General features: G+C 35.0%; 7 protein-coding genes across 7 annotated transcripts; 2 read left to right on the top strand and 5 right to left on the bottom strand. All coding sequences in view use genetic code 12, as the record gives it.

Annotated features, from left to right (window-relative positions):
- Window positions 1–2: 2 nt before the first annotated feature.
- Window positions 3–1,793, bottom strand: CTRG_01104 (HIRAN domain-containing protein; the record flags this gene model as incomplete). The annotated part of the gene is made up of 1 exon (XM_002546753.1): window positions 3–1,793. A coding segment is annotated over one exon (1,791 nt), but the record flags the coding sequence as incomplete, so codon positions are not given.
- A 161-nt stretch (window positions 1,794–1,954) lies between these two features.
- Window positions 1,955–3,640, bottom strand: MPP10 (rRNA-processing protein; the record flags this gene model as incomplete). The annotated part of the gene is made up of 1 exon (XM_002546752.1): window positions 1,955–3,640. One exon carries the CDS (start codon window positions 3,638–3,640, stop codon window positions 1,955–1,957), a length of 1,686 nt encoding a protein of 561 aa, XP_002546798.1.
- A 178-nt stretch (window positions 3,641–3,818) lies between these two features.
- FAV3 (Fav3p) lies at window positions 3,819–5,378 on the bottom strand (the record flags this gene model as incomplete). Its single annotated transcript, XM_002546751.1, has 1 exon — window positions 3,819–5,378. One exon carries the CDS (start codon window positions 5,376–5,378, stop codon window positions 3,819–3,821), a length of 1,560 nt encoding a protein of 519 aa, XP_002546797.1.
- A 286-nt stretch (window positions 5,379–5,664) lies between these two features.
- On the top strand, window positions 5,665–6,324 carry CTRG_01101 (uncharacterized protein; the record flags this gene model as incomplete). The annotated part of the gene is made up of 1 exon (XM_002546750.1): window positions 5,665–6,324. The coding sequence occupies one exon, from the start codon at window positions 5,665–5,667 to the stop codon at window positions 6,322–6,324; it is 660 nt and encodes a 219-aa protein (XP_002546796.1).
- A 13-nt stretch (window positions 6,325–6,337) lies between these two features.
- On the bottom strand, window positions 6,338–7,492 carry PGA52 (Pga52p; the record flags this gene model as incomplete). Its single annotated transcript, XM_002546749.1, has 1 exon — window positions 6,338–7,492. One exon carries the CDS (start codon window positions 7,490–7,492, stop codon window positions 6,338–6,340), a length of 1,155 nt encoding a protein of 384 aa, XP_002546795.1.
- A 677-nt stretch (window positions 7,493–8,169) lies between these two features.
- On the top strand, window positions 8,170–8,766 carry CTRG_01099 (uncharacterized protein; the record flags this gene model as incomplete). Its single annotated transcript, XM_002546748.1, has 1 exon — window positions 8,170–8,766. One exon carries the CDS (start codon window positions 8,170–8,172, stop codon window positions 8,764–8,766), a length of 597 nt encoding a protein of 198 aa, XP_002546794.1.
- A 43-nt stretch (window positions 8,767–8,809) lies between these two features.
- EMC9 (Emc9p) lies at window positions 8,810–11,107 on the bottom strand (the record flags this gene model as incomplete). Its single annotated transcript, XM_002546747.1, has 1 exon — window positions 8,810–11,107. The coding sequence occupies one exon, from the start codon at window positions 11,105–11,107 to the stop codon at window positions 8,810–8,812; it is 2,298 nt and encodes a 765-aa protein (XP_002546793.1).
- Window positions 11,108–15,748: the final 4,641 nt, after the last annotated feature.

Here is a 15,748-nt window from a genome sequence, read left to right as displayed (position 1 = left end):
TGGTCATCCCCATAATGTAAACGGCAAAAGTGGGCTCTATTAGTATTACACTTCTCAAACTCACTCTTCCATTGAGATAATAAAGACATTGGTACAACAATCAAAGTGGTTCGCGATGCATATGGTTTCTTTGGTTTTAACAACTGTGGCGAGTTATCATACGGAACCGAATTGATTAATGCAAGTGTAGATATGGTTTTTCCCAACCCCATTTCGTCTGCCAAAATGCCTCCACGTAAACTAGATTTTATAACAGGTTTTTCAAGAGAAAGTTCCCCATTATACATGTTAGCATAAAAATACTTTTCCGTTTGACTTTGAGTAGGATCTTGCGAATCCTGTTGTGAGTCGGGCCATCTGTACTTTCGCCAAAGTGGGTTCACACTACCTAAACTTTCTAATTCACTTCTTGCTTGGGTCGATAATTTGTCATCATTCAGAATCATTTCTAAAACGTCCAACTCTTTTTCTCTAGCCAACATCCAGGATAGCCCATGTTTTTGATAGCCTCTCAAATCTAGTTTGAAATTTTCCTTTGGTGGAGTAGTAGTTTCTGGCAAACCTTCCAAAATTCTCAACTGATTATTACTCAGATAAAATTCTCTTAATTGATCAAGGTTAAGTTCAGATATGGGTTGATCTTCCAGTTTAGAATCACTGTCTGAATCAACCTCAATTATCTCCTCCTCGGCTTCGTCATCATCGTCCATAATTTTGAGTGGTCGGATTCGGAGTCTATCGAATAAACTAGCAAGTGAGGATTGGCGGAGTCTTAACGTTGCTTCTCCTTCGCTTTCCTTTGAGAAATTGAAATTGGACTTTTTCATGTCAACTGGATTTTCAATAGCATCAAAGTTTTTCACAAATCCCATGTTACATAAATTCACTTCAATCTCTATGAAGAATGTGTCACCAATAGATAGCCGAGACCTTGTCTCTTCGAGTATTTTTGCCTTAAATGAGGCTATTTTCAAGTCTATTAATGGAGTAAGTATACGAGCCATTTCTTCTGGAACTTTTCCAATTTCCCTATCCTTATGATATATTCTCACATATGTACTTTTCATCATAGTTGTGTTCTTAGGAACAATTCTTCGTAGTTCTAACTCTTCTTGATATTTCAATGGCTTCATAGTCGGTCTGGTTGCCATTGCCAGCGAATTCATAGTTCCAATAAACCTTTCCCATACGTCTTCTTCTTCTTTTTCTTTTTCTTCCTCCTGCTCTTGACTAGGGCTTTTATTGAACTCCTTGATGAATTCAGTTACTTTGATTCTTTTTCTTGGTGATTGCAATTGAGATGGTATCAGCGAGTCTGTAAATGACGAATCTCTCAGTGCTCTCTTTGGTGGATTCTCTGGCGCCCTGGGTAAGTCACTGGGGTCTGGCGGATTGGTCAATAATTCGGAGACTGCAAATACAACAGGATTTTGCTTCTGTGAGTACTTGTCATATAAATAATTTATAATACTCTGGGATACCTCGCCAACATTTTGAGTCAACTCTTTCTTGAAATGATAATGAGAAATTCGTGATGATTTAGAAGTTTCAGCTTGCTGTTGTTTGACTTCAACCTCTTCTTCCTCTTCGTCATCATCATCATCTTGAACAAACAAACTATCGGAATGATCACTAGGGTATGACGGTTGTTCCTCGTCAGGCTCGTCACTGGATGACTTCACATCCTCTGGTTTGAAAAATCGTTTCTTTGCGGCTCTCGGTAGCAGGTTTCTCATGTAAGTGGTGATGTTGTCGTTGTGAAAAGAAACTTGTCTACTGGGGACGCGATACATTCAAAAAAAAAAAAAAAAAAAAATCATAAAATACGCGGCGATTCTTGCAAAATGACCAGAGATTTAGAATTAGAACGTCTACTATGCAAATTGTTTTATGATCTACAATTGTATTTCTCATAGAAGTAAACTATTATATACTAATACTACCTGTTATACATCTATAATTTAAAATTGTTCATACTTTGATTTTTCTTAATATTACCTTGAGTATCTCTGAAATCCCCATTCTTGTCAATAAGAGTGATATTCTTAGCTTTGGATAACGTTTCAGTAACTTTAACCTTTTTGTTTTCTTGAGGTTTATTCTCCATTGCTCTCTTTCTCTTTCTCTTGGCAGCTCTTCTCAATCTGAGCTTTTGTTGTTTATCCATTTCATCCTTTGAATAAGTCAAGCCACCTTTATAAATTTCCTGAGGTGCCAATTTACTCTCGGTACCAACAGCATGAAGAGAGGCATCTTCAAGGTTACCATCTTTGACTTTGATTTCAAAACTATTATAGGCAGATTGAGCTCTGTCTAACTGTGACATTACGGTTTTGAACAACTCGGAAATTTCCTCTTTGAGAGCATCTTTGGCTGGATCTTCTTTTACATCGTCCTTTTGATGGTATTCGTCCTCATATAGTTCAGCTAATGATTTCTTTTCAGTTGGAATTTCAAACTGTTCAGTTGTTTTGTGATGAGGTATTTCTGTCATAACTCTTCTTGGTAAGTCATCAAATTCCCCTTCTTTAATTCTTTTAATAATCAATGCCTCTAAAGTCTGAGTGGATTCTTCTGTTATTGTCGGTACGGGTTTGGCAGTTCTGTCAAATTTTAATTCATCAGTATCCAACAAGGATCCTCTGTTGGCAGAGCTTACCTCCCCTTTCATGGTCCATTTTTTAGGCTCAATTAATTCAGCTTCAAGTTTGGCTATTTCAGCTTGAATAGCCCTTTGCCTTTTTTGAAATGAAGACAAGGACTTTTCCGATTCTTCTTCTTCCTCTTCATCCTCGTCACCAAACATATCACGCATGGTCTCACCCACTGCATACTCGTCTTCATTTAGTTCACCACCACGTTCTCCTTCTCCTTCTTCCTCGTTGTCTTCAATGTCTTCATCATCTTTATTTTTGTTTCCTTTTTTACCACCAAAGAAGTCGGAATAATAATCTACCACTTCACTATCACTATCACTTTCTTCCTCTTCGTCTTCGTCTTCGTCATCCTCGTCGTCGTTTCCAAAATCGTCTTTTTCCATTGCTAAAATCTGTTTATTGAATTCGTCAATATCGAAAAATCCATCATTCAATCCAAATGCATCTTTTTTATATTCTGTTTCATCATTTTCCTCTTCTTCAGATTGTTGTTCTTCACTCAATTCATTTTCTTCTTCTTCTTCTTCTTTCTCCCCTTCGAGTTCTTGTTCAGACTCTTCTGGTTGTTTTTCCTCTAATTCTCCTCTTTCTTCATCGTCTTTTTCTTCTTCATCGACCTCATCGGATTGTTCTTGTTCGGAAAGATCTTCTTCTGATTGTTCTTCAGGATCTTCCATCATCTCAAGTCTTTCTACCACATTTGGGATCTTTTCTCCAAGCAATTTTTCGCCAACACCATCAAGAACCATCTTGGTTTGGCCAAACACTTGTGTAGAATCTAACCCATCAACATAAATCTCATCTAACACAGAATATTCTTTAGTTAAAGGGTCCAAAAATGATTTTGCCAATAAGTTGAAGTAACTACTCTTCTCCTTCAAGTTGAAAATCTCTTGAGGTTTATCTTGTAATAATTGTAGGATATCTTGACTCATTGTGTTGCTTGCCATCACCAATAATCCCATCTTCAGTTTTTTTTTCATTGATTATTTTTTTTTTCTGTTTAAGTGAAAATTTGAGATGTCTTCAGAAAATCTTTTTATTACACAAAATGGATATAACGTGTATAAACTCTTTCTAATGTGTATTTTTTTTTTCTATAATTTCTATACAAAACGGGTATATATAAAGTGTGAAACAAAAAAAAAATCACACCGGGTATCAGAAATTAGCCATGGCATGCAAAATTTGGGCAGCACTTGCATTGACTAATAAACTTTTCTTTGCTGGTTTGGAAGGATCATTACTACAAAAGATTGAATTGTCTTGTGTGAAACTACCAGCAAATGATTTACTGTATCTTTGATAAGTTGATGCAGTTGATTTGGAAATCAGATTGAAATACAAACTTTGATCATTTGGGTCTTGTAAATATTCATAAATATAGTTACCTTGTCTAACAACTTCATCTTTAAACTTTCCAAATTCATCACTCAATTGGAAAGCGTCAGCGAACCCAACGAATAACAAATGGACATATTCTAAGTTGTTATTCCAAAGTCCATTATCGGTATAAAATGCTCCCTCGGTATCGGTAGCAGCTTGAGCCAATTGTAAAGCCTTGTTCAACATATCTTTATCATTTTTGAAGTTATGCAAATGAGCCAAGGTACTAAGAGCACAGCCAACAGTATAGGTTAACTTCCCTTTGTCTATTTGACTCAAATCATTCTTGTCGGTACCATCATAGAATAAATGATCACTTGGATCTTGAAGATGATCAAACATAAAGTTAACACAATCGTAAGCAAAATCAAGCAACGAACTGTCACTATTGTCGACTTCATACAATCTCACAGCAGTTAAAGCGGCTTCAATGGTGGAAATTGATGCGATATAATTTTTATCCTTTTTCCAAATTACACCACCATTTGGACCCCACTGTGTCTTGATGTATGACATAATGTCTTTAGCACTTTGTAAATAGTCTTTGTTTCCGGTTAATTTGTAACCTTGTATGAATACCCATGCTAATTGAGCATTATCATCGGAATAGATTTCCTCACCGTTATTTGGAGTAGCAAAAAATGCACCTGTTTCTGGATCATGATAATCCATGATTCTTTCCAAAGTGACATCAACTCCTGATTTATCCCCAGTATTGGCAATTGCTTTACCCAAAACAGCCATGTTCCATAAAACAGGCATGGAATATTCACCATCCCCACAAATTTCATCATCATCGTTCCATTTACCTTTGTTGGAAATCCAGAAACGTTGCCAAAGTTTGAACACGGTGTTGTAAAAAGAATTCCCAGTTTGAGATTGAGAAGAAAGGACTGAACTTGCTGCTGATGCAGGAGCACTTGAAGATGAACTAGCAACAGAAGAAGATGAAGTGGCGGAGGATAAAGAAGAACTAGTAGTACTGGTTGAGCTAGAGGTAGTTGGTTTGGCTGATGCGCTTGTTGTCGTGGTAACCGAAGCCGTTGAGATTGGTACGGGTCCCGCACCGTTTGCACTTACAGTAACAACTTGAACAGGGGCTGTGACCACAACAGTACGGATAATGACGTTTGCAGGAGCAGCAGAAGTGAGCGACAAGAACAATAGCACTAAAAGGGGATTCATGAATGAACGTAATTGTAATTCTAGATTTAACAACACCAAATCAAAAAAAAAAATAAAAGAAAATAAAAAAAACCCTGAAACAAGTAGACTTCGTAATCGATTTATATATTCTCCCTTTGAATCTGTTGTCCTTCTGCCCCCCTTGAACATCTCATCAGTAAAACTATCCTTTTTTTTTTACTAGGGAATTTGCGAGTTGTGTTTGTTTCTTTATCTTTGAAATTGTTACTAAAACGGAAAAATTTTTGCAGCATTTTTACCAAACGTGCGTATAAATTGGGTTGTGAAACAATTTACATGCCTAACCTTATGAAACACACACAGGCAAGAAAAAGAGAGTGTGTGGGAAAAACAAAAAAGGGATGAAAAAAAAAAAAAAAAAAAAAAAAAAAAAAAAAAGAAAACAATTTACAATAAAGAAGTCCTCCTAACTATAATGCTGAAAATACTACAACATCCTATATTAGTTAATCCAACACGTTGGTTAAGATCTAACAAGAAACATGCTTCAGATTTGTATCAACGCGGGTATTACCCATCGTTACAAAACAACCCATTCGCATCGGCATTGACACGACTTGAAGCAAATTCTCCAACTACTACAATACCACATGGTGATGGAATTTCTTTGGTTGTTTCCAAACAAAATTTAAATCTGGGCAAACAACACCTCACACTTAATCCAAGGATAGGCGAAGAGATTCATGAGCCTAGTAGATTGATCATCAACAGCTCAAAGTACATTAAGACAATGATCAACAATCCAAAAGCCACTCAAAAGTTGATTCCTATGCAATTTATTATAAAAGGAAAGCTAATGAAAAACCACATCACTTTACAAGAAAATATACTAGAAACCATTGAGGAAATTTACAAACAGAAAATAGAAACTTTAATCGCACATATCGCACAGGAAGATTCAGGAGAGAATGGTATTGTTTTGACTAATCTGGACATTCTTATACAAATTCAGGGGGGAATTGCTTATATAAGTAATCGTGGTGTGTTTCAAGGTCGAGAGTTATATATAGACTACGATAAACATCCGGAACTTTCACGTCTAATAATAATGTACACTGATTTCAAATATCTATAATCAAATAAAAGATCTATACTACCCAGATGGCAAAGAATGTCATAATCAAGTTTGTAATAAATGATGGTTGGTATGAAATACCAGTATTTTTCTTAGAAGATGTTGTAGCAGTTTGAGCAGCAACACTGGACAAAGTAGTAGACACAGCATTGCCTGCTTTGTTAACCCAAGAGTTGACACTTGAAGCATCAACAGTTGAATCAAAGGAAGTAGAGTTGGAAACCCAAACAATGGCATTTCCTTCAGAATCAAAAGCGACACCACCAGTCATGGTAGCTCCTAACTCACGATTGATATAACCTGGAGCAGCTAAACCAGTTTCAATTTGATCGGTACCTTGATAATCGTGGAGGGTACTGTACAAGTGAAGGTATTCGGTGGTGTTCATAACTTCAAAAACATCAAATTCACCACAGCCGGATCTCCAACAAGAACAGTTGACATTATTTGAATATTGAGAAGTTCTTGGGATATGGGCATTCAAAAGCCAAATTGCTGGCATATTGTAATTGGAAATAGAAGTATCGGTGCTAGTTTCGTTTGGCATTTTAAATTCAAACAAAAACATCTTGGTAGTACCGTAGAAACCATGGTATGCTGGAATATCGTCTCTGTAAACACCACAATCGTTATTGTAACCAGATTTACCACAAGTAACATTGGAGAAAATGACAAACTCGTCATTTGAACTGATCAAGGTACCTTCTGCTAAAACAGTGGATCCACTGGCTTTTGAAACACCATCACTATCGGCATATGTCAATCCCAAACCTAAACATGATGAATTTTCACCAGCTTTGGTTAAAAAGGTAACATTATCACTGGTTCCACTAGATGCATCATAATAACTCAATCTATTCCAGTTCCCAGAACTATCATCTCCATATGTAAAGCCGTCAGAAACATATGCGGCGAATTTATTTAAAATTAAAGGACCACGGAAGTGCACGGAAAGTTCTTCATTTAATGGGGCATTTGAACCTGAAAAGCTTACAGGGTCACTATTGACTTCACATGAACACGAGTCGGAGTAAATATTTTCTAATTTGCTAACTTGATTATAAGTTCCGGAGTATCCTAAATTATCAAATTGAATAACTTCAACTTCTTGCTTTGCAACTGCCAAGCCAGAAAGCAATGTCGACAACAAAACTGATGAGAATAACATTATTTAACGAGTGATAGTTAAGAATAATTAACAAAATAAAATGAAACAGTAAAAGAGGAAAAAAAACACAAGGGAATGTGAAATATTTTTATTAGTTGGATGTGATAAACTTTATATAGTTGTGCGATCCGAAAAATTAATGCATGGCTTAGGGGGAAACGAATAAATTATCCTCTTCGGTGATATTATTTTTTTTCCCACTCGCTCTCTTTCCCTCGTTTCTTCTTCTTCTACCGATCCAATTAATTATCTAAATTTAGCCCATATGTAAACACTTAAATTACATTAAATCCAAACTATGAACCTAATTTAGACTGCGTTTACGTAATAGCCTTGCAATTATTGATTCATTTCAACATTGGAATGACTCTTTAATATAGAATCCTACCATCCCACCTGTTCCGGTAAATCACATCCCACCAAGGCTTCGTCCCAAATGGCTGTTATAGCCATGAGACAAGAAAAAAAAATCATTCATGCGCCTCATCGGAACACAAAAAAAGTCTAGATCCAATCACGTGTTCCGTGTGTATACCTCCGTGTCGTATGTGTAAATTTTTCGTTCTTTTCTTTTTTTTTTTGTCTCTGTATTTTTTTTTTTTCACCAAATAAGAATTCAATGTAGCTCCACACATATACGCAATACTCAACATTAGATCTACTCTCTTGCACTTTCCATGAGATTTTTACGCAATTACACCACATCATGTTTACTGGAACCTTTTCGACTAACCATGTCTAGGATTTCATCACAAGCGATGATCTTAACTTCAGGAACGACAAACACCCATGAATTACATGGAATGACATTGGGGTCAGTTTGTTCATTGTCGGTATTCCCTAAGCCATTGATTCAATTTAATTTACATTTACCTTCATATACATCATCTGAATTACATAAACATCAATTTCTTGCATTACACATTTTGCCACCTACTTCACTGTCGGTTCATTTGAGTAGAATATTTGCCAAGGGTATCAAAAGCAAAGATGGTGAGGCGTTCCATGAAAAAACAAGACCCTTTCATAGATTGAAACACAATCATGATTATCTGTTTTATAATGTTGATGACATCAAGATTCCCGTGTTGAATAATGTGGAGACCACAATGATTTGCAAAACTAGACAAGATTTTCTTGTTGATGGACATGAAATATGGGTAGCTGACGTGATTGACATCTTACAAAACGAGCAATATAAGGAGAAATCAGGTGGCATATTATACTTTAATAGAGGGTTTCATAAAGTTGGGGAAACTTTAGTTGAAGATTAGAATACTGTATATATTTTTATTTTAATGAAATAGTGTATATAACCTATAATTCGTTGTACTCACGAGTCAAACTTTCAGTCTCTTGCATAATCTTTGGTAAAATTGTTTCAAATTTCTCATTGGTACGTTTGATTCTTTTGGTAAATTTGGCCAGGATTTCATTCTTCTTGATGTTTCTAAGATCAGTGGTTAAATTTTTGATTTCTTCTTGTTTGGCAAGTTGTTTATTGACCAATTTTTGGTTTTTAGCAATTACCAGGTTTAGTTCTTGATTTGCATTCTTCAATTCCAATTTGACTTCTTTTAATCTTGCTTCATATTCGGAATATACGTGTTCTAATTGTGCAATGTCTTTTGCTTGGGTGGTATCTTTGTCCTTGGATTGCTGTTGTAATTCCTTCTCCTGTTTGTTCATTTCAACAATTTGTTTTTCCAAACTTTGGATCTCATTTTCCAATTGCATGACAAAATGTTTCAACCCTTTAATCTTACCAAAAACACGGTTGTCATTACCTTGTTTGTTCCTTGAAATCTTATTCTTGAGAATCTCGATGGAATTTTTCATTTCAGTGACTTTCTTGTTTTCATCTTTTTTATACTTTTTAATCTTGGCTTTTGAGCTATCTATTTTGTTCATAATTGACTCTAATGAGGTTTGCAAAGTCGTCAATGATGACGTTTCCTTGATTGATTTGTTAATCACTTGATCATCGCCATTGGTAGTATTGACCACAAAATGATTCAAAACCTTTGAGTCTGACAAAACATCAACTTCATATTGAAACAACGGAGTTAGTCCATAGATAACAAGGTATTCTTCATCGATGACTTTGAAATATGACCAATTGATTCTATTCAACCTAATTTCAATATCTTCGGGAATAGTATCTAACAACTTGACAATCACTTTGGATGAATCAATCACCATGGTGGCCATTGGAACATTCAGTTGAACATCGTAATCGGTCAAAAACTCGCCACCTTCGTTCTTTCTCTTGGTCAGCTCTCCATTGAACAACGTAGGATTCTTCAAAACCGCTTTGACTGCAGCCACGATTGACCAAAATGGTTGAACAATAATGGTATTCTCAATAAGGGTGACATTTGGTGAAATTGTTGTGGTGATTAATGAAGTTGAAGTGGTGGAACTAGTCAAAGAGGTGGTGGTACTGGTGGTGGTAGTTTTCATTGCCAAATTTGACAATGAAGAAGCCCGCATACGGTTTTTAATCACCGATAACTTGCTGTTAAATGGGGATATGATGAAATTTTCAAAGTTCTTAAAGGCAATGGAGTAGTTCTGGTAATAGTTGCCCCTAAACTTTGGTGGGTTGTTAATATCTATGTTTAGCAATTTGTTATCATCAACATTGATGGAGATATCATCAGTGATGTTTGGAATTGAGCTTTGGGTGATAGGAGACTTTCTGCAAAACAATTGGATAATGGTATGGATACTTAAAAACAAATAAACTTGGATACCGACCTGATTGAAGTTGAGATTGTTTATATATGCGATATTTTTGAAACTTGAAAAGATTTGGAATGAAAAGTTGATCCAGTTCAACACATAATTGACATAGTTAATAATAATAAAACACACGATGGCATTGATCAAATTGCTGTTGAAAATGCGATTTTTATCATCGTATTGAATTTTGGTAGTAACTTTTTTGGAGGAAATTGAGTTTATATAGTTGATAGAAGATGAGCCGATAAACTCACTTGCAACGATAGCTTTGGATAAAATTACAAGGTAGTTGAAGTAGCTTTTCTTTCTGATGATTTTGCATAATGAATAAAAGACAAAACAATCAAGAATTCCCATCTTGATAAATGTAATAAAAGAGCGCTTCACATTCTCAAAAGTCAATTTGTGATTCTGAGGCAAAATGAAATTGATCAAGAAACGTCCACCCATAAAGTTAGATCCCAACATCAAGTACACTACCAAGATAGTTAGTGATACATATTGTGGAAATGAAAGCATGATGAAAACCAATGACAAAATGTCACGTAAACTGGATGACGAAGGAAAATTGGCCGATCCATTTTGGTACTGGTGGTGATGATGATGGTGGTGGTGGTGATGAAGATCCAGCAGAGAAGTAGAAGATGATGAACGCGATGTAGTTGCTTTCTCTAAAATCTCTGGGTTGATGACTTTACCGTTGGCATCGTGATAGTGGTGATGATGGTGATGAGATGTCGATGTCGATGTTGATGTTGATGTTGATGTTGATGTGGATATGGACGATGAGTGTGAACGCGTCATTGGTGACTTCAACTGTGAAGTGGAAGTTGATGAAAGATTTCTATTTGTTGTCAGGGTTTGTTGCATCTCATGAACAGTATTCTTCGTTTTTGAAATAAAACAAATTGACTCTAAGTAGAAACAGAACAACCGTCACTAGAGACTGACCTTTAACGAAATAAATGTATAAAAGGAAGGTAAGAAATCAAAAAAAAAGTACAATTCAAGTGGAACGACACTCAAGTATTTCTGACTGTTGGGTTATTGATAAATAGTATCTGTTGGATTCTGTTTCGGGAAACCCAATCTTTTTTTTTTCACCTGTAATTTTTTGTTTTTTTTTTTTGCTTTGGTAGTGGGAAAAGCAACGAAGAAAAAAAAAAAGGAGAACAAGAGCGAGGTGAGGCGAGAAAATTTTTTCTCTTAGTTCTGTGTTTGAATTTGGGGTTCGAGAAGAACAAAGGAGAAGCTTGATGAAATTGGTGCTTCTTCGTAGAGCAATTGGATAATGATGTTTGGTGGAAAAAGAGGAGTAATATGATATTGGTCGGGTGTAGCAGTAAGGTTTTAAGGAGAATTAAAAGAAAAAACTTCATTTAGTGACACAATCTTTTGGAAGGTTCTCTTTTTTTTTGCACCTGTCAATCTTTTTTTTCTTTTTTTCTTAGCAACCACGCGAGAGTAAGTCGATGAGATGTTGCTCGATAGGTAAAATATGCCAGTAGGTAGAGACCAGGTTGATGGATCTCTTTATGAGTTTTCTACGTGTCAAGTTTTTTTGTTTTGTTTTTTTTTTTTTTCTTGTAAATTTTGTTCAAATGTTTGAAGAAAATGTCAAAATTTACATCAAAGACCCAAGATGAGAATTAATAATTCTTATGAATTGCGATCTACAGTATACCACCACTTTACATACATGAATGGTTGTGCTATTATGGTTATATGATTAGTCATAAAATATTTTTTGCAGCCTATTTCTTAGTTACTATGTGTTGATGATGCAACGACGAAATTCGTAAAAAAGTAAAAGAAGACAAATGTTTATGTTTAATAAAGAAACACAAGTGTGTACATTGGCTTTTAACTTTTACTTGTAGTTTGCGGAAAATATGGTTACAAAAACCTGCCTAATATTTTTCCGTTGAATCCAAAACCGTTTAAGCATAGATGCGTGATGCACCGTTTCATGTGTTGGAGGTCGTTTGTGAATTTCGGGAGACACGCTTTTCTGATTTCATGAAATCGAGTGTTTGCTGCTAGCAATACTTCAGGTTTGTCTGGACTAACGAGTCCATTCCATTTTTAAACAAAGGTTATGTAGCTTTGTTTCTTCAATCACCATGGCTATAAATTTATCCCACTCAATGCTTCACTGTTATTTTTTATTTTTTTCTGAAGTTGTTCTCCACAAGATTCTTTATTCATTATGTAACTTTGTGTGTCTGTATGTGTGTGTGTTTGAGAGTGAATGTGGGCGATGGTAGGAGTGGGCTCGGAATACACGTATTTCATTCCGCTACACCTAACTCAAAACCGAATTCAGTCTAGTATAGATGTGTGCAAAATGTATCAAGGGTAAAATGCTATCAATATTTTTTATTTTTCTTCTTTACAAGTTTGTACTTTCTCTGAGCCCAGTGCTTGATTGGACAACAGTGGACTTAGTTTCTTGTTTATCTGCGTTGAGTGCATGTAAGATGAAATAGTCAAAAAAATATAACAAGGTTGTTCTTCCCTACGTGATGCACCTCTATTACTTGAGTGGTAGTGACACCTAGCATACAAATGATCTTATGTCATGCGTTCCGCATTTGGTTTGGGTAACAATACAGTATTTAATCCGAGTCAAATTAGTTCACAAGACAGAATTTCAGTTTTTTTTTTTTTTTCATCTTCTACAATAGGCATAACTTTTTTTTATGTTTTATAAATTGCACCGCATACAACACAATACAAATGCATGGCACACTTTCGAGCCAATTAATAAGATAAACAAACAAGATACCGAAGAACCCCAAAGGGAAACAAAAAGAAAGTTAATGGGGGATATTGTGGTGGTTTGTTGACCTATCTGTGCACAATTAGTGATGATGATGATGGTGATGATGAAGAGAGCTGATGGTTTTTCTAGTGTTCACTGTACGAATGGAACCTGCCATATACATATATCAATCTTGTGCGTTTTGGAAGGGGAACTGGGTGGTTGACAAACACCTGCCTAGATGCATTTTTGTTCGGGTAAGTATTATTAATAACTGCAGATTCTAAATTAATTAATTAATTTTTAAAGCAAAAGCGTGATTTTGTGTTATCATCTACCGCGACATTTTTTTTTCATTTCTTTTTCTTTTTTTTTTTTTTTAATTTTGTTTGCCTCTGGCCTTTTGATTTCATGATGCCTTGACATCGAGAGAAGACTGCGGACTGGCGGTTTCTTCATCTCGAAGAATTGGGCACCATTCAACGAGAAAGAAACAGTAATCCTAATACAACTGCCGGTCAGATATTGAAATATTTTGCACAAGTAGATGCAATTCACAGAATGTATTATGTGATCAAAACTAAAAACCAAATGTCAAAGTTACAATGATTTTTTCGGCAGTTTCTTTCTTATTTTTTTTTTTTTGTGTGTGTGCATACATTCGTCGATTGTCTTACACTCTCTCACTTGTGCTCATCTTCATACAACGAATTTCAACGGTTTAAATCTCCGAACCACAACTAAAATTAACATTACATAATGAGACAATGACTGTTATCAGTTTTCATTTATGTCCCAAAAAAACGAATAGCTTTCCCACAATCGTTATTAAAGTGTGGACCATTACCCAATAGTGAGTACTTCTTCTCTGTGTCTACTCATGTACGCGCACGTCCTATTCTAATGTGAGTTAATTACACTGCCATGCTGCTGACTATTTTGTTTTGTTCTTGCTGGTTTTGTATTATTCCTGACAAAGACTTATGGTTCATGCAGAATAAGACAACCAATAGTATATGTAGATGGGGGTATTTTCCAAAAACTCTTACCCTCTTTCAAACAATTCCAACCAATACAATCTTTTTGTTTTTGCTTTGTTTGCCTCTGATTTTGAACAATTTTTCTTAAACGAGCCAAAGAAGCTTTTAGGTAGAAATGGCGATGAAAAATCCACAAAACATTCGACTCATTTGGTTCACAGCCGATATGTCGAACAAAGGTAGGATTACGTATTTTTCTTTGAGTAAACAGAACAAAAAATAAAATAAAATAAAACAAAAACCCTAAGAATTATAACGTCAAGGGAAATGAAAAAACAAATGGACCATTCAAGTTGAAGGAAGAATGCACTGTAGGATAACACCTGAAACGAAAGTCATCATTATGCAAATAGCCTGAACCTCAACAATCAAATAATCAGAATAGTCAAAAAAATTTTTTTTTCTTTTACTTTTAAGAAAGAGGAGCGGAGCATAAAAGGGCGGTTAAAAGGGGAAGGCAATTAATTAATGACGGAATAAAATAAAGAGGAAGAGAGAGGAATTGTTTTATTGTTATCTCCTATTCAATTAATAATGCCCTTCTTTCCCTCCCTAAAAACCCCCAGAAATATATTCTATTGATTAAGATCCAATAAATCATCCAGGTGAACCACGTATCAGTTTACACCTATCAATGAAAACCCGGAAATGTCACAAATTGTCCACAGTGCACACAAAGTGGCAATACCACAAAAGTAATCTTTTTTTTATTTAATTTTGAAACTCAAAAAGAAAATTTTTTTTTTCTTTCTCTCTCTTTTATTTTGTTTTGGTTTCAAAGAAAGGACACTTTTGATTTCAAGAAAATAAATAAATAAATAAAAAAAAGTTCAACATCAGACATCTCACTCTTGTTTTCTTTTTTTTTGTTTCTTTCACATTTCAAACCATCAATCCATTGGATACACATCTATTCATTGAAGTAACCCATTTATTGTTGTGATATTTCAGATCAAAGACAACAAGGACAAAAGAAACACTCACCGATTAATATTGCTCAGCATAAAAAAATTTTTTTATAACATAATCCAACGACATTTTTTTTTTTGCCCAATTTCTTTAGACAAATAAAAAAGAAACTAAAAGAAAAAAAAAACTGTTAAGTCGTGCATAGCTCAACAATCCTCATCACATCAATTTTTTTTTTTTTTCAACTAACTCACTAAATAAGTCTCATAAAAATAAAACGACGGACAAAGCGAAGAGAGAAGAAAGAAAAAAAAAAAACAACAATCAAAAATTCTTTCATTTTCATTTATCTTTCTTTCTGATATATATATCCACTTATATTACAAAGTAAAAGTATCATCATCTCCATATATTCCTGATACTCATTTAAGATATATACAAGAGAATAATAGGTGATTTCCTCCAATAATATTTGTCTTGACAGATTTATTCCAACTATATTCCATTCTTGATTCTTGTGTGATCTTTTTCTTCCTTCCTGAAAAAAAAATCACAACAACCACAAAGTTATTGACCAACTCTAGCTCATCGTTAGAAAAAAAAAAAGAAAGTGAAAAAAAACCTGTATCGTTTATATACCACCAGTGTCATATGAATCAAACTTTAGTGAAAATGATGAATTTGCCTAACGAAGATCCAAGTGTATCTGCAGAAGAGGCTGCTGCTGCTGCTAATGTTGCAACTATCATTAAGAATGAAGACTCGATACACCATCAGTATGGTCACCAGAACATACCG

Source organism: Candida tropicalis, assembly GCF_000006335.3.
Source record: "Candida tropicalis MYA-3404 genomic scaffold supercont3.2, whole genome shotgun sequence".
Classification (NCBI taxonomy): domain Eukaryota; kingdom Fungi; phylum Ascomycota; class Pichiomycetes; order Serinales; family Debaryomycetaceae; genus Candida; species Candida tropicalis.
Note: the sequence above shows the minus strand (reverse complement) of the source record. Positions and strands in the feature narration are given on the sequence as shown.